The 17,070-nt window shown below is 53.6% G+C and overlaps 1 protein-coding gene across 2 annotated transcripts; it reads right to left on the bottom strand.

Moving 5' to 3' along the window:
• Positions 1–361: 361 nt before the first annotated feature.
• Positions 362–16,755, bottom strand: APOD (apolipoprotein D). Of its 2 annotated transcripts, none has more exons than XM_055817529.1 (5): positions 16,635–16,755; positions 5,227–5,380; positions 4,815–4,936; positions 2,910–2,998; positions 362–1,515 (listed from the first exon to the last, which is right to left on the bottom strand). In XM_055817529.1, exons 2-5 carry the CDS (start codon positions 5,347–5,349, stop codon positions 1,280–1,282), a joined length of 570 nt encoding a protein of 189 aa, XP_055673504.1. In that variant the 5' UTR covers positions 5,350–5,380; positions 16,635–16,755; the 3' UTR covers positions 362–1,279. The 2 variants fall into 2 exon arrangements, with proteins under 2 accessions (XP_055673504.1, XP_005237786.1); XM_005237729.3 differs by lacking the exon at positions 16,635–16,755 and adding an exon at positions 6,293–6,420.
• Between the last annotated feature and the right edge of the window lie 315 nt (positions 16,756–17,070).

Below are 17,070 nucleotides of genomic sequence, written 5' to 3'. Positions count from 1 at the left end.
CACAGTAAGTGTAGAATGATTCCTGCAGGTTTGCGGTGTTCTAGATCCGCATCGTTGTTTCTCCATGTCAATAAAAGCAGCAGGACATGGGGGTCACTGCCAGCCAAAGCTGCGACATTGGTTTGCTGGCATGGTTCAGAGGATGGGGGAAGCCCACACATCCAATCCCAGAGAACTGAACAGACTTCCAGGCTCCTGGAGCAAACCGTTCCACTTCAGACACAGTTGCTTATGTTGCATCGTATTCCTGCTCTGGAGGTGCCACGGCCTCAGAGGAGGGGCAGACCCCGTGCACTGATCTCCCCACACCTGCTTGAAAAGCTCATGCAACTAGGAAGGTACAAAAGGCCCGAAGCGGATATTTTGATTCCATTTTTAATGAGCTGCATCAATGCTATTCAAGCACAGTTGTCGCAGTGCCTGGTGAGCACCTGCCAGGGCAGGTCCAGTGCCCAGCAGGCTCTCGGCACGTACAAAAGCAGTAAGCTGGATGTCAGGCAGAGCCTGCCATCTCTTAGTGTTTGGAGAAAAGTCTCCAGAAGAGAGGACAAGGGAGCATCCCCATCTCTTTCTGTCTGCTTCAAGGCACTCTCAGAGCTGACCCTTGGGAGAGCAGGCCCAGCCTCACTAGAGGCAAGAGAGGACACATACAGACACTGGGGGTGGAGCGATGATGAAACATTTTTAGACTTTAGATACAAAGAGCCAGATCTGATTTCTAGCAAGGAGACCTTCTGACCTGGCAGCCACATACGCCTACAGCCCCACACCAGAGAGCACTCAAGACGCCCTCTCTCAGTTCCCAGGCTGCAGGACCAACCCACTGTGTCTGGATGTCGCCGCTGGTAAGGCCATGCCCGCAATGTAGCTCAGACACCGTAAACTCCTAGCAGGCCCAGAAGCATCAAGACAAAAAAAGGAAACAAACCTGGGGGGGTGTGATGGAAGGTTTTTGCCCAGGACTAATACCCACACATCACATCTCATACCCTTTCCCATCGACATACTGGAGGACTCACAGCAACAGCAGAGCTTCATGTCTGCACTTCAGGGTTTCTTTTCTTCACTCGTTAGTTTTGAATGAGTCAGTTACTCTGCAAAAGTCAGAGCGAGATTAAAAAGGGGGAAGAACGATAGGGGGAACGACAGCAAGGAGTAACTCAGGACTGGCAAACTAGTGTTAGCGAAGGGATTACTACATTTCTCTGCTATGTAGAGAAATTCTAATGGGTAATAAAGCAACAAAGTTCATTGCTGGTCCGGTGCTGTGTGCCAGTAGTTACATCTCAGGGGGACAGTTATCTTGATCCGTGGGCATCATTTTGTCAGTGTCAATCTTGTAGGACTGCAGAACACTCTTCAGGTGCTCCACGGTTTCTGGGTGCATCTCAGGAGCTCTTGATATAATCCAGGCATAGTCAATGTGGAAGAGCCAGAGGATGTTAGTGCAGGAGTAAACCAGAGAGTAGTTTTCATAGTCAGTGGAGATGACCCAGTATGGGGCAGAAGGCATGACTAGGAGAAAGAAGGGCACCATGTATGCGATGTACAACCAACTCTGCACAGATCTGTGGCACCAGAGCCATGGCTCCTCGTGCTGTTCCCACTTTTGCTGCTCCTGAACTGTGTAATTGTGGTCAGTACAGGGAGCTATAATTTATAAAAGCCTATCAGGACTCCTACCTGTGCGAGGGTGCTCGCTGGTGGGATGGGCTGTATGGCTGAGAGCTGACACTGGCGATCTGAAGAGCACATATCACCATCTCGCTCCCCATCACCCACTGCTGCAGAGTGCCCTGCCTCATGGAACCAGCCAGAACCCAGGTGCTGGGAATCAGCATGGCTCAGCACATCCACCAGCACCAGCCACCCGGGCCAAATTCTGTTCTCCATCAGGCTGCTGCACCAAAGCATCTGATCTGATCTGATCTGATCTGATGAGGGACAGCCACTTCAGCATCAAACCATCAGGCAGAAAGTGGGATCGAGTGCAGTAGGCCGGTGTAAGTGCCCCATGATTTATTTCTGGTGCAATTAGGAGTGCCAGGTGCGGTTCTTTGGGGTCCATGTTTGGCAAGGACGGTTGGGGTTGCATGCACTGCAGGTGAAATGGCTGCAGGTGATGCCTTAGAAGTGCATAATTAAGTCTGGCTGTGCTCATGAACAATAATTGTATCTTCTTTGCAGCTACTCTTGCTCCACCCATTTCTCCAAATAACCCATTTGTGTGAGTGTTATGAAACAACCAAGGAAAAGGTGTGAGGGAGCAGAGTAAAAAGGGAGCCAAGGGGAGACTTCTGCTCACTTTCCACTTCTTTTTTGGCTGTGGACAGAGGAAAGTGCTGTACAAAGTGAGTAAGATGCACTGTGCTTCAGCGGGGCCCTGTCATGCATTACATTGACAAGGAAAGAAAAAGCAAAAATCCCCATATTATTAATGGTTATTAAAAGGTGCTTGTAAGCAGAGGCAGGGTGGGCTAGTAGCTATACCGCTGTGTTCAGAAAAACAAGCCTATTCCTAGCCCTTGCAGCGGCTGTGGGGCTACCTCCCCCACGTTCCTCCCTCCCTGTTCGCATCTGTGAAACAACCTAGAGGGATAGTGATGCTGCTGGTCTTTCTTGCTTTGAGATCAGCTGAGTGCTCCACCACTTCAGGCGCTGCTGCTGTAAATGTACAAGTATCACCAAACCCCTGCCTGCTGGTCACAACACCTGTACTAACCCTTGGCCATTGTCCCATCATGCTGCACTGAAGTCACCAGGGGAGCTTTGCCTCTTGCTTTGCTAGTTTTGCACCCCTGATGACCTGGCAGTGGTGTGTGCTCTGTGCAGGCACTGCCCTCCCACGATGGGGTCAGCGGGTACTGGGAAAACAGTGGGGGCTGCGACCCTCCCAGCTGCACACTTACACCAGTTAAAGCGGACGCCCAGCTTGGCCGGCTCCTTTACATCCATGTGCATGAGTTCTCCTTCGACTTCATTGATTTTGCCATTGGAACTAAGGGGAGAACAAGGTGAGAAATAAGGAGAATGTGAAATAACTTTTTTTTTTTCCTTCTTCCACTAAATCATCCCTCCTGATGCATCCACCTGCCAAGAGGAGGCTGAAACATGTACCAGCTAACCACAGCATCCCTGGAGGGACAGCTCGCCCCTAGGGACGGCTTCAGCAGCACCCGGGGCACACCAGGTCCTGGGCTAGGCACAGCAGGGCAAATGCTCTCCCAGGTTAAACCACTCCAGCACCCCAGGGTGCCTCTGTCCCTGTGCCCCTGGCAGCAGGGTATCTTCAGTGCCGTGGGACAGTGACCGAGAAGAGGGAGAGCAAGTTCACTCTGCACAGAATGGGAGGATCCCAGCACTGATCTCGGATGTGCCAGGGAGCAGCTCGACTTCTGCTGCTTGTGGAAGACCTGTGTTCACGTCTGTTTAATCACCTGCATTTTTTCCAGGTCACAGCACATTCCTCTGCACACAAATTACCTGCCCTTGCTTGGTATGCCAGGGTTTGTTTCACTGCTGGTTCAGACCACTGGCAAGCAAGCCCTGTGACTCAGGCTGCCTGTTCTATAATTGCATTTTCCCCCAGATGCCTCAAGACCTGGATGCTGCCTGCAGGGCAGGAAAGTTTCACGCTTGTCTGTGGAACAGGGACACCCAAGGAGGGAGAAGCTAATGCTGCCAGCAGCAGAGGTCAGGGGGCTAATGCTGGAGCCATGCACAGTGCACACCTGACCCAAAATATTCCTGACATTTCAGGGTCCCCGGCTGCTGCCGTGGTGGCACGGTGGTCAGATGAATCCCCTGCAGCTTAATGCAGGCACAAGTGAATGGCCAGCTGTTTGCCAGGCGCTGCCCTAGCAGTGGAGCTGCAGAGACAGCGCTGTGCAGTCAGCGAGCGGCATGGACGCTTCTCTCTGCCGGACACCAGTGATGTGTTGCTACGTTGTTGTTATTGTGAGCCAGAACAAAGTCCCCATCCATGCCAGGAAGCGCAGGGGACAGCGCTGCCTTCACCACTCACTCCCTCATTCATTCAGCCACTTGCAGCAGCAGCCCACGACAGCCGGGGCTGCTGGTAGAGACAGATGAATTAATATATGCATCTGTCCATACGAAAGGCCAGGAGGGCTCAGGATAATTGCAAAATATCATGTATAATAAAGGGAACAATCAGTGGATTCACTTTGCTCACTGATTTAAACTGGCAATGATTGCCGATCCCCTTACACAGTAGTTACTACCGGTGCAAGGTAAATGCTCCAGAAAAAGGCTGACAAATACTTGCTTAAATAAGAATGAACGATGTGCTTCACCCTCCCTGCCCCTTTTCATCGGGTACCTTTACTCCAGAGCAGAGAGGAGCACAGGGCACCGGCACCTCTCAGAACGCAGGGGCATCAGGTGGTGGCTGTCGCCCCATAAACGAGCCCTGTGACTCCCCAGGGACAGGACCCAGGGCATCCAGCTTCTCAGCCATCACCAGGGATCCTGAACCAGTCACGGGGGAGAACCAAGCTATTTCACACTGGAGTAACCATGTGCAATTGTTTCTCATTACTCACCTCAGACGAGAGAGAGGGCTGGTGACGACCCCCAGCGAAGCGCTGGCAGAAACCAGAGACCCACACCTCTGCCGTAACCACAGCAAAGCCCATTATCCCAGAAGAGCTACTGTGGCCACAGGGTGCCTCCCCCAGCACCCCCGGACCCAGAAACAGGCAATTTAGAGAAAAATTACCCCCCGGATGGCAAGTGAGGTGACAGGAATGCCACTGCTGCAACGAGGACATGGCCTGAGCACAAACACTTACAGCATCTCCTTGTTGATCACTTTGAACTTCCCGTTCTCCTTCAGCGAGTAATTTGCCTGGATGCAGCTTCCTTTCTCGAAGCTTGAGGGCAGCTTCTCTATCTCGTACCATTTCCCCAAATACTGATAGAAAAAATCCGAAGAGACGCTTTTAGCACAAGAGGGCTGAGGCAGAGTGGCCTGGCTCATTTGCCGCCACAGTTTTGCCTGCTCAGTTTGTTTGAGTACCCATGTCGGTGGCGCAGGAGGCTGCGGGGGGTCAGCGGGGCCACAGACCCACGCTGGCAGCTCCAGCACAGGGTGCTGAGACCAGACCTGCCGACCCCTCCCAGGCACCCAGCAGTTTGCCATCCTCCTGTGCCCCCTTAGCCTAACTCCCTACCCACTGTGAGATTCTTAGAAGTTTTTCACACCTTGTTGATATCGAAGTCTTCTTGCACTGGTGGATCTGGGCATGGTCCCATGTGAAACATTTGGCCTTTCCCAAAGCCGAGGAGGCTGAGCAGGACCGAGAGCTGCACTGCTGTGCCCAGCATGGCTGTGCCGGGATGCAGGCGGGAAATGGACCTGGGGAGAATGAAAATGGCTGAGCTGGGTGTGAAATATGACAAGAAGGATAGGACATGTGCAGCAGGGCACCCTGGGGGCACAGCAAGGAGAAAAGGATCATGAGAAGAGCACAAAGGCACTGTGCCAAAGAAGTCCCCAGCCCAAAACAGCCTGAAACCCTGTGTGTGCTCAGGCTGTGCCCAGCAGCAACACAGGAAGCAAGGCAATGCCTGGTGAGAGCACTTGTACCCATCACGCACACCTGATACCTAGCAAGATGCAGGGGTGATATATGCCCAAGGACACACAGGAGCATTGTCATCTGTCCAAAGCCAAAGGAAGGGGAAGCTATAAGATGCTGGAGCACAACGAAAATGCTCCAGAGCTGGGACAGAGCCTGGGCCCTGGGACGTGGAAGCAAGCAGTGTGGGCATGCAGGAGCCTGCAAGGCAAGAGGGACATCCCCACGTGTGCCAGGGCTGGCTGGCACTGCAAGGCGGTGGGAGGGACAGTGCAGCTCCCTCCGGGGGCGTCTCTGTGTGCCAGGATGTACATGGCACTGCAGGGTGGGGAAGTTGGTCAAGACTCAAATAAAACATGAACTGACCCCCAAAAGCATGCTGCAAGAAGGGAAAGGACGCATTGAACTGCGGAGCAGAGGCAGGAGCTCTGTTGCTCACCCCCAAGCAGCCCCTGGAGCCGGGATGCTGCCCATGCGCTCCAGGTTCTGCTTGGGGCAGGTCGGCACCTACAGACCCTGCAGCACGGGGCTGCTCTACTTCCCTGGCCAGAAACTCCTCCACAGGAGCAGTGGCAGCATTTTCGCCAGGCTTAAAGGAAAAGCCCTATCTGTCTCCAGCCACACGGCATGGGCCCCGCTGCAGACACAAACACAGTCCCCATTTTGAATCTCTTAATTCAGAAACGTACCTTGGCTGACGAGGTGCAGTGATGCTCTGCAGAGGAGCAGGGCTGCAAGGAACAGCTCTGTGGTGAGCTCTCCGCCTCGTCGTTTTATAAGCGTGCAGGGATCATCATTATTCAGCACTAGCACAAGCCACTCCCTGGTCCTCGACGTGTTTTGTTTTTTTGGCAGGCCAGTCAGCTGCTTTAGATCTGCAGCTGGTACGAAGCTGGAGATGGGCTGTGACTTGGCGGCTCACCCAGGCGAACAAAGGCACCCCATGTGTCTGGGTGTCGATCCGCAGCTGCAGAGCTCTTTGCTGTTTGGCCACTCACAAGAGCACCCGGACCTGGGTGCAAACAGCAGGGGAAGGGGAGAAGTGCCGCAGCCTTTGAGAGGGGTTGGGGACAGCAGCAGCTTCCATCCTGCTCCCCTTGGCCCAGCAGCAGTCATCACCACGCTCCCAGGAGGGGATGTGCAACCTCCTTTGCCAGGGGCCACTTGAGCCCTGGAGACCCTCCGGGCCACCGCAGTGTCCTCGTCCCCATCACTGTCACTCACAGGAGTACATGGGGAGAATTAAGTAGCAGGAGGCTTTGCAGGCTCATCTGGGGAGCTGCAAGAACTCTCAGCAATTTCTCCTCTAGACTTTTAAATCTCGCTACAAGGAAAGATGCCGGGGCAATTAGTTCTGTGCTGACCTGGCGGTTTTTCCAACAGGTGCCCAGTAAATGACTTTGACAGCAGAGCAGCCACCTGTGAGGGCAGCCAGTCCCAAGAGTTATGCAAGGAAGGATGAGTAATAGACAGGATGCTCTCTGTGTTTAATTACATTTTCTTTTAATCTAATCTCTGTTGAGACTTTCACTCTAGGTGTGTTTTTACACACTGCTCCACGTGCCATACACACACACACACACACACATACTCTTGAGCTCCTGGCTGCCTAAATGCCACCAAGAGCCACAAGTAGCTCAGTCCTGTCCCTTACTGGGGCTGTGCTGCCAAGGGGTGCCCTGAAACTTGGCCACAGCCAAGGTGCTCCCAGGACCTCAGTGGCTGAGCATGGTTCACCCAATGCAGACCCAGAAGCATTGGCCAGGGGTGATAGCTCAGGGGAGTCCCCGCTTCATGGCCCTGCCAGCAGCGCGTGGCACGGGACAGGGGAGCACGCAGGGGCTCTCCCTGCCTGCACACTGCTCCCTCAGCGGTTTGGCAGCCACTGTGTCTGTGTTCGTGACGGGTTTTCTCTGGTTGCCTAGGTCAAAGCCAGAGGTGTCCTGCAGACCCTCTGCAAACCTCACGTTCATCTGCATCTCTTGTTATACAAACAGGTTAGAAATCAGAAAAACCCTGGACAGACACCCTGACCCGAACGGTACAAGTGCTGCCATGCTGCAGTGCACTGTGGAGGTGGGATTCCCACACACAGCAGGCCGGCAAGCTCAGTTTTTCTCCTGAGCTTGGCTGCCTGCATCCTGCTGAGCAACCAGAGGAGAAAGCAGTGCAGCATGGCCAGCCTTGGCGGCAGCACAGCATTTGATACGTGTGCATGAGGACAAGCATGTGGAGGTGTGCCTGTGTACATATCTACATCTGCATGTGGAGCACTCCCCTATGGGATGGAGCGAGGACTCTGTGACTGCGGTGGCAGCATTTTGCCCTTGGAAGGAGCAGTTCTGATGAAGCCCTGCCTTTTGCCCTGCTGCAGCAGGAGGGGCTCATGCTCCCTCTGGCCTTCAGGCACTGCCCAGCACCCAAGGGCTGCCCTGCCAGAGACATGCCTGGGTGGCTGGGCACTGCAGTTTTGGCTCCTGGCACCCTGCGGCCAAAGTCAACCTGGAGCAGTGAGGCATTCACCCGGCCATGCTCCACAAAACCTGCCGCAGGAGCGTGCATTCCCCTGGGGTATGGCCAAGGAGGTGATGAGGAGCCAGGAGCCACCAAGAGCTGACACCCCCCCAGCGAGAATGACATGTGGGGTGTGCTTTGCTGTATCCATCAGCTCCCTCGCAGCCAGCACCAACAGCGGTGGAAGCAAACCTATGCCTTGGAAGCAGATGCAGAGGTCCCACCTCCAGCCAAAGGCAGCACCTTCAGAAGGCCAGGGGCTGCAGCCCATGGAGCCCCCATGGAGCCCTGCTCCTTCCCTGGCTGCACTCCCATGGGTGCCAAGGCTGTGAAGCACAGATGAGGAGAGCTGACAGCTGGCTGCTGGGACCTGTCTCCAGGAAAACACTGGCTGCACCTTCCCCAGGGGCACATTTCTGGGCTCTGCCTGACCACAGCGGGAAGCACCCAGCCATCTGCTGCTCCTGTGTTGGAATGGAGCAGGCTCAGGCTGCTGCAGCTGCGTCCCTGCTAGGGGCCACCAGGCCAGGACATGTTCAGCAGCCACCACATCCCCCGCACTGCCAGGACCCTCCTGTCATCCCACCTCCAACACTTACTGGTACTGCTCGCCCGCACGGTCCAGGGCCCTGCTCTGTGTCCTGCCTGTTGTTAGCCTGGAGCAGAGCTCTGCTCCTGAGCCCACCCACCTTCAGTGCACACCAGAGCAAGGGTTTGGGGAAAAGCATGACCTTATAATTGCACCTAATTGCGGGGTGGGGAGAAGTCATCTCCACCTAGTAAGCAGTTCATACCCTGGAGCAGAGGAGGGGAGACACATCAAAGGGCAGGAAGCTGGAGCAGGGGTAGGAGGACAGGACGGAGGAGAGCTGGGGAGAAACCAGAGCAAAGCAGAGGGGCACCAGACACACTCCAAACACTTCATGCAGGAATGAAGCCTCCCCCACATTTCTGGGTGATGAGGCAGCTGCAAGGCAGGCGTATGGGGCGGATGCACAGCTCATGGAGGGTGAAGTGCTGCGGGGGCTGGAGGTCAGGGCAGCGCTGCCTGCGAGGTGCGGATGGGTGTACGGGCAGCGTGTGCACACTGGGAGGTGGGAGTGGGTGTAAGGCACGCACAGAGTGAGGTGGCACGAGCTACACAGCATGTCCAGGGGTGGGCAGGTGAGGCAGCCCTTTGTGCCAGGCACATACACGCTGAGGCTGGTCGCACTCCGTGCACGGGGTAAGGCAGCACTGCATTCGGGTCACATATGGATGGGGTATGTTGGCCGGCATTTTCTCATGTTACTCGGTTGTCCATTTGAGAGGCAAAGTTTGGCTGGCCCTAGGGAGAGGAGCCAAGGGCATTGAGTGCTGCCAGCAAAGAAAACCCCTTTGTTAGAATAAGCTGGAGCTGCAGATAAAACCCATCCAGCTGAGGGCTGGGACAGGGCAGTGCCACACCACCTGTGAAGTTCTACCAGCAGCCAACCTGGCTTAGTGCAGAAGTGACGTTGTCCCATTGCGCACCCCAGGCCACCCTGAAATCAGGCACCTATGTAACAGAGAAGCTTTAGCTGGCCAGGCCTGCTGGGGACCTGGCTCCCCAGGGAAAGGCTGTCTTATCACACTGTGTCCCCAGCTGGGAGTTCAGCAGCTGCAGAGAAGCCCCCTGCAGCTTTCCACCTGCCATGGGATGGGAGAGCAGCCAGAGTGATATTGTCCTCCCAACCCTGTGGTGAGATCCTCGACATTACTTAGGACAGGCAAGAAGCTGCCGTGGCTCTCACAGGAGGAAAAGGCTCTGGCAGAGGCACTGCAGGGGCCAGGAGCTCTGGGCATACCCTTCGCTTGTGCAACACCGCCAGCTCCAGCACTGAAAGCCACTAGCCCGGGGCTCCCTGCCTGTCCCCACGAGGAAGCTCTTTCTTCTCCAGATGGTGTCGGAGCAACCCAAATACAGGGAGAGCTGCCATGGGCATGGCCATTTTGCACCATTATGCATGAACAGATTGTCTTCAGCTCTGCTGCCTTTGAAGCCTCGCTGCTGGAGCCTCTCTGTGGGACCTGCAGTGCTGAGTGCCATATACTGGGACCCAGGATATCCTGGGAATCCTGAGATTCCCACCACGGAGACGACGTCGTTTGCAATGACAGCTGTTCCCCACTCAGGAGGTGTCTTCCCTCCCTTTCTCTGTCTTTTCCCCTGTGAGTTCATTTTTGTTGTTTTTCTCCCTCCTCTAAAGGAAATGGGGCTTTGGCTTTGCCAGACTAGTTGTGACATGTGTATAAAAACAGAAATGAACTTGCAGGAAACAAGACAGAGAAATGGAAGGCAGGTGGGAATTTTCCTCTGTTTCTAGGAGTGGCAGAAAGTGCTTTGAAATCTGTTTATGTAAAATGGAGTAACATTTCAAATTACAGTTATGACACCAAAGGCAGTAAACAGACTTTGGGAAGTGTGAACTGGACTATGGGATACAGGAACTCAGTCCAACAAGGCATGAAAGATGTTGTGATTCATGTATATACAATCAGTGAGTAGCTCACCACCTTGGGAATTACCCAATTATGTATTCAAAACACAAGAAAACAAAAAGAGAGAGATTTAAGAAGTTGGAAAACTAAAAAAGATATTGCTATTTAAGGGACAAACCCTGTCATGCAGGGCTGGCAGTGGTTCTGCCTGGGCTCTGAGAAAGGCTCCCTGACCTGCTTGGCACTGCTGCTGAGGCCCAAGTTCCTGGAGAAAGGAGCCAGAGGGATCCCTACTCTTAGGAGAGCAGAAAAGAACAAAACAGAGAGAAAGAAGAACAAGGACAAAGAGGTATAAGAAAGAAGCAGGCAAATCCCTGCAAACAGAACTACGTTGCAGAACCGGAGCTGTGATTGAAATTTGGTGCAGCGGCGTCTCCCCCCTGCCTGTGCTCGCCGTGAAAACCAGAGTCCAGGCAGTGCCCTTAATCCCGGCTTTTCAGCACCAGAAGCGCCCCACACCAAGGTCCTCTACGCTGCTAAACAGGGTAAAAAACCTGTTGTTGTTGCACGTTGCTGCTGGGTTATTCCCACAGATGCCAGGCACCCCATTTCGCGGGGGATAGCTCCCACATTCCCCCACACACTCGTGATGCCTTTTTCTGGACCTCCTCGGCAGCCCCCAGCACACTAATGCATATTTTAACCACTTCAAAGAATGTCATTAAACATTTTTTGAGAGTGCCTTCTGCAAAGGGACTTTCTGTTCCCCCGGAGGAGGCACGGTGATCTGTTCCCAGCACCACTAGCTCCATCCAAGAGACGCCCGACTAAGGCTATTTAAAACCCACAGCCCTATTCTCTGCAGCTAAACCGTATTTCAGTGCCTTAGCTCAGGAACGCGTTAATGCAGTTGCACAATTATATTTTCTATGACCTATATACAACCTACACCTTCCTCCTGACACTGATTTACGTGTGCGTAACTGCAGCTCCACTCACGGAAAGAAAGGACAGGCTCTATTGCATTAAGAAACACTATTAAGAAATCTCCTGCAGATGATGCCATCCTGCCAGCCCAGCGAGGAGCCCCTCAGCAGAGACGTGGGCTCTCCTGCTGCGGGAGCACTTCGGAGCCAGCTTCAAGTCAGCAACCCACATCAGCTACCAGGAGTGCAGGAATCATGCACAGACTCTGAGGGTGGCCTCAGACCCTCAGATATCCCCCACTCCTATGGACAAAGGCAGTTTTATATATACACCAGGAAGATCCGAGGGTGGCACTTTAGCCCTGATGGACTTCACCAGCCAGCACAGCATTTCCAGCCCTTGTCTCTGAGCCCGCCCCCCGGTCTCACACCACAGGTCAGAGGAGAATTTTAAGAATCCCTTTCTGAAAGAGCGAGTTCATCGCTCCGCAGAGGCTGCAGAGCGCGAAGACACTGGCATATGTGTTTGGCCCTGCCCATGAATAGCCGCACTGAGGGCGCTGAGCCCGCGCATGCCTTGCCTTCAGACACAGGCCTAAGTGTTTGCTAGACCAGAGTTTATGTTACACAGAAAATAAACAACATAAATGCAGTGGTCAGTGCTCTGACTTTGATTCAATACGTAGTTACAGTATGAAGCTGCACAGAGATACCATTCATGGTGAGTTTCATTCCGCCAAGTTGGGAGATTTTAGGAATGATTAGTTTAGACGGTGTTAAAAGTTCTTTTATCTGTGCTGCACCCCAGAGACACTAGCCAGGCATGTATTCCAGTGTAAAGAGACCTGGACTGAGACAGCGGATGCGTTATCCAATTACCTTGAATGTTTATGCCAACAGACGTCATAAAACCTTGCATTCCCAGACATTCTTGCAAAACGGTTGTTATCCATGGAACGGAGCAAAAGCTTCTCACACCTACAGGAGTGTAGGAACTTCCTTGGGATGCGATGGATCCACCTGGGGCTGGCTGAGTCTGTGAGCGCCTGTGCGCAGGCAGAGCTGGAAGCCGGCTCCTGCCCGTGCCTGCAGGAGGGAGAGCTGCCTGAGCCAGGGGCCGGAGCCGGCCGTGCCCCCAGCGAGGTGGGGGCTTCCTGCTCCTCTTAGTGCTGCAGGTGGGCAGGGGCCACCTGGCACGGGTGTCCCCAAAGCTTGAGGGAACCAGGCAGGTTACGCGTGGCTCAGGGGTGGGTGGAAAAGTGCCCGTGGTTGAAAAAGAAGGTCCAGATGTGCTTTTGGGTATTACAGAGTCTTAGGGGCTCACTTGCTGATAAAGGTGTGCGGCAGAAGAGTGTGTGCAGGGAGGGGATGAGGCTGGGCCTTCGTGTGGAGGCTGAGAGCGTGTGAGGAAGATGGGGAGGAGAGGGGCTACCTGCATGGGCATGTGGCGCAGCAGCAGTTCTTGGCAAAAGCACCATCCCCATCCCCATCCCAGTGCGGGCCCCAAGAAAACTCAGTGCTGGAGTACCTTGTTATGATAGACAGACCACTGCACCCCCCCGCTGACTCTGTCCTGCACCATCTCTAAGCCACCTCGTGCCAGAGGCAAGCCACCGCACTGTCTCATCCTCTGTAAAGGTGGCTGTCACCACCTCAAAGCCTTTCCCAAGTCCCCAGGCAGATTTTCTGCAGGCACTTTGCTAATGTGCACCTTGGCTGTACTGGAGGACTTGAGCCCCATCTTCTCTGGAGGGCTGCCAGGGTCAGTACCTGTGCAAGCATTCGTGCACTGCCTTCTATAGGAAGAGAACCCATATAGTCATACTCCAGCCACCGACTGGATGTCTCCGGTGGGACACAGGGACTGCCACATCCCTCCCTGCAGCTGATGGTGGAGCCATCGGGCCTTGATAGAGTGCATTCCCTCTCCTGCCAGCTCCCTTGTTAGTCAAGCTTCCTGGAGCACCAGTTGCATCTCATCAGAGCTGGAAAGGGAAGGTGCTTGGCTGTGCTCCAAACGCTTCAACACCCCCGGGAAGGAAACGCCAGGGCTCGGGGTGGTGGCAGCCTGCTGGCTGACCATCACAGGAACCCTCCTTACAGTCCCACCAGGAAAACGACTCCTACAGCGCTTGACCCCACAAGGTCACAGGTACCACCAGCACCCCTGGGAGCAGTTTTGCTCTGCCAGGGGGGCCCTGGAGTTACATAGTAAGAGACAATGTAGAGCTTTCACCCAAGCTGCAGTTCAAGGTCCCCGGGCAAGGTGCCGGTGGGGTGATGGTTAACCTTGGTGCCCATTTAAAAGCAGCACAAGTGTTAATGTCTGCCCTCAGCCCTGGCACCTTCCTCCCTGGAGCTATAAAAGTTCAGAGGACTTTATAAGTCACTTATAGCAGCTTTCATGCAGAAGACTGGAGATGCCACATTTTTTATTCTGCCACAAGAAGTAATTTGGCCTGTGGGAAGGGAGATAACACCTGTTCTGGCTTCAGTTACACAACAAAATGAGTGAAACAGTACTGCATCGCATCACAATGTATACTTTTTGGTTTTCTCTTTTCCAGCATGGGAAGGGCTGTGGCAAAGATGGCTGGAATGGTAAGGGAGCTTGGTGCAGGCAGAGGATTTGTTCAGGACACTTAACAAGGCAGTGGCAGTGCCAGGACCAGAAGTGCTGGATCACAGTTCTAGGCAGAAGTCTTCCTGTTACATCATGAAAACAGACCAGCTCTTACCTGGTTACTCTGCGGAATGCCCTCTCTACAATCAAAGCAGAAATCCTTTCTTTCATTTTACCATTTCTACTTGTATTAATGTCTTGGCAAACACCGTGAAGGAATATCTGCTAGACTTAGAGGTGACCAGAGCTGCTCTGGCTGTGCGCTGGAGCTGGCAAAGACTGGGGGACGTCACTGCTCTTCACAACATCATCTGCCAGGTCCTGCATGAGAAAGCTTTCATACAAGGGGCCATGCTCAGGGGGTGGACAACCTTGTGCCATGCTGGCTAGGAACAGGCAGGCACAGGGGAAGGCAAGAGCGAGAAACTGGTGATAGGCAGACCAAATGTCACCATGTGCTCTTCAAAGCAAACCCATAAAACTCATGGTATCGGAGCTAATTTCATGATGCAAGGGCTACGGAACTGCGTAGCTGGCAATGGCATAGCAGTAGCATCGAATCTTAGAAACCCTCACTCTTTAAAAAACCAGATTTTTCCAAAAAGCCAGAAAACTTCAGGATCTTTCTCCACATCAGTTCCCTAGGGCTCAAAGCTGCTTGATGGTGGGGGTTTCTTCATGAAGGATAACCTGATAATGGTGTATTTTGTCAGAAGAGACTAGAAAATGCCTCCCTGGCCATACCTAGGGGACCAAAGCACAAACAGCTTCTCTGTTAAGGGCAGAGGAAAGCGATGCGACACATCCACAGGCAAGGGGGTGGGCAGACCCACCTGTTACTGCTCCGTTGGCAAAAAGTGCTAAGGTAAAGCACCCTCAGGGAACCAAATTAAACCACCCTGAGGAAAGTGAATTACCGCATTTTCACTGCACCATGTAGGTGACCACCACACCTGAACACTGACTCAGCCGGCCGCTGTGCCCAGAGCTGCCTCCTGCAGCAGCACGCTGGTGCCACCGGTCAGCCCCACCGCCCACACGCCTGGGGCAGGACTGTGCTCACAGCACAGCTCGTCAGCTCCGCGCACACCTCTCCCTACATCCTGCTTCTCTACCAGGACGCCACAAGAGAAGGCACTGCATGCTGCAGGAGACCTGGGCACACGGCTGTCTTGTGCCTCCCCAGAAGCTTCTGTCAGGGCACAGGTATTACGTCACATCACCGTTTTGAGGTAAAGACACAGGTCTGCTCTCTTCCTCAAAGACTGCCGGGGAGAGGATGATACGGCTGTATCAGTAGCATCCCTGTGGCCCTTCCAGCACTGCTGAGAATGAATTAACTGTATCTGGCTCCAGGCCAGGCTCCGGAGGTGGAGCTGGCTCTCTTACAAATGCTCGTGCTATTTGTAGCATCTCTCCAAACCCCAGGGCTCAGGCTGCTGGCTGAGAAACCTGCTGGTATCGATTTTGGTTTGTTTCTAAGACATTTCTCAGCATTGTGGTTGCAGAAGCAGCTGAAAACTCATGTTTCAAAACCCCAAGCAGAAAGGCAGGTGCTGCCGTTGCTATTTACACAGCACCATCACACTCCGGGGGCCGGGGTGGGAGGGGAGGTCTCCGAGCTAGAAAAATAAAGCCACACAGGGTTTCCTAAGACTTAAAGTTTTTAAAATCCCAAGCGAGACTCCTGTTGCCGGTTGCGCTGGGTGGCAGTGTTGCAGAGCTGGGTGCCGCTGAGCAGAAGCAGCCGCAAGCCTGCACAGGCACCCTGCTCCCCTGCCCTACCCTGGCTGCTGACAGCACCTCTCCGCAAAGCAGGACCTCAAGCAGCCTTCCTGACCTGTTGTGGCCATGGTGGAGATCTTTAGCACAGCTTCCTAACCTTTGTTTGACGTGTTGAACGCTTAATTTTTTTCTAGGTGATAGTGCTGATATTTTTTCCTGATTTTTTTCTCAGGGAAGACAAGGAGCCCCAGGGGAAGCAGCCCACCTGGGAGGCACTGTGTCCCCACGCAGAGACCTTTGGGAGCAGGGAAAGCACCAGCGGGGAAGCAGAAGTAAGGCCCTGTCAGGCAGAGGAAAGCTGCCCCGGGCGATCTCCCAGCCTGTTTTCAGGGCCATTGCTGTGTGTGAAAGCGCTGCCATGGCTGGCCTCCTTTTACCAATAACACATCTGGCAGGGGGCAGTTCCTCAGCTGCAGGTTCAAAGCCAGACATGCAAGAAGCGCTTCTCAAATCCTAAACTTTTCCTAACACCTATCACCTCCATCCCAGGTGTCAAAGCAACAGGTTACATGACAATGCCAACAGACCACAAATTAGTCACATGCACCATCTGGCCGGGAACAGGGATACCCATCAGCTTGAGCCCACCAGGCAGGGGAGAGCAGCTGCTTTGCTAACACTCTGGCACCCCTTGAGCACTGTGCTCAGTAACCAGACAGCACCTATGGGGTCACCACCTGGGCGCAAAGTGGCACATGGAAGTATCCTGAAGGTTAACATTACCTAAGAGAAATCACATCCCACCGCCTACAAATTTTCCTCCAGATGTTGCATGTCGCCCATCAGCGCAGCGTAGTGTCACGCGTAGTTCCCAGGAACACTACACAGCTCACGTTTGTGCAGCACACCTCCTGGGCAGCTCTGCAACTGCTTTGAGATCTTCAGCCACATCAGAACAGCAAACCTAGGACATCAGCCACTCATGACAGTGGTAAAGACTTCTGAAGCCCAGAGGAAGCAGCGTACATCCCCCTCCTGTGTGTAGCTCACTGCAGAGATAAACACACACAGGACTATCAATGAGGGATCTCCATAGCAACTTGCTGCTTCACCACTTCCTCTGCAGCTCTTGCCACTCAGATGTGACTTCAGGTTTCTCTTGGCTTTTAGAGATGATCTTTATTCACTTCACTTGCAATAAACTTTGTCTTCTAAACTC

Source organism: Falco peregrinus, chromosome 12 (assembly GCF_023634155.1).
Source record: "Falco peregrinus isolate bFalPer1 chromosome 12, bFalPer1.pri, whole genome shotgun sequence".
Taxonomy (NCBI): Eukaryota; Metazoa; Chordata; class Aves; order Falconiformes; family Falconidae; genus Falco; species Falco peregrinus.
Note: the sequence above shows the minus strand (reverse complement) of the source record. Positions and strands in the feature narration are given on the sequence as shown.

Excerpts from the sequence above, each read along its gene's own strand:
- APOD (XM_055817529.1), bottom strand. The coding sequence starts at position 5,349 with ATGCTGGGCACAGCAGTGCAGCTCTCGGTCCTGCTCAGCCTCCTCGGC. Across the intron at positions 4,937-5,226 it reads AAGACTTCGATATCAACAAG|TATTTGGGGAAATGGTACGA; the intron begins GTGTGAAAAACT and ends TTTTTCTATCAG. Across the intron at positions 1,516-2,909 it reads GGGCGTCCGCTTTAACTGGT|TCATGCCTTCTGCCCCATAC; the intron begins GTAAGTGTGCAG and ends TCTTTCTCCTAG.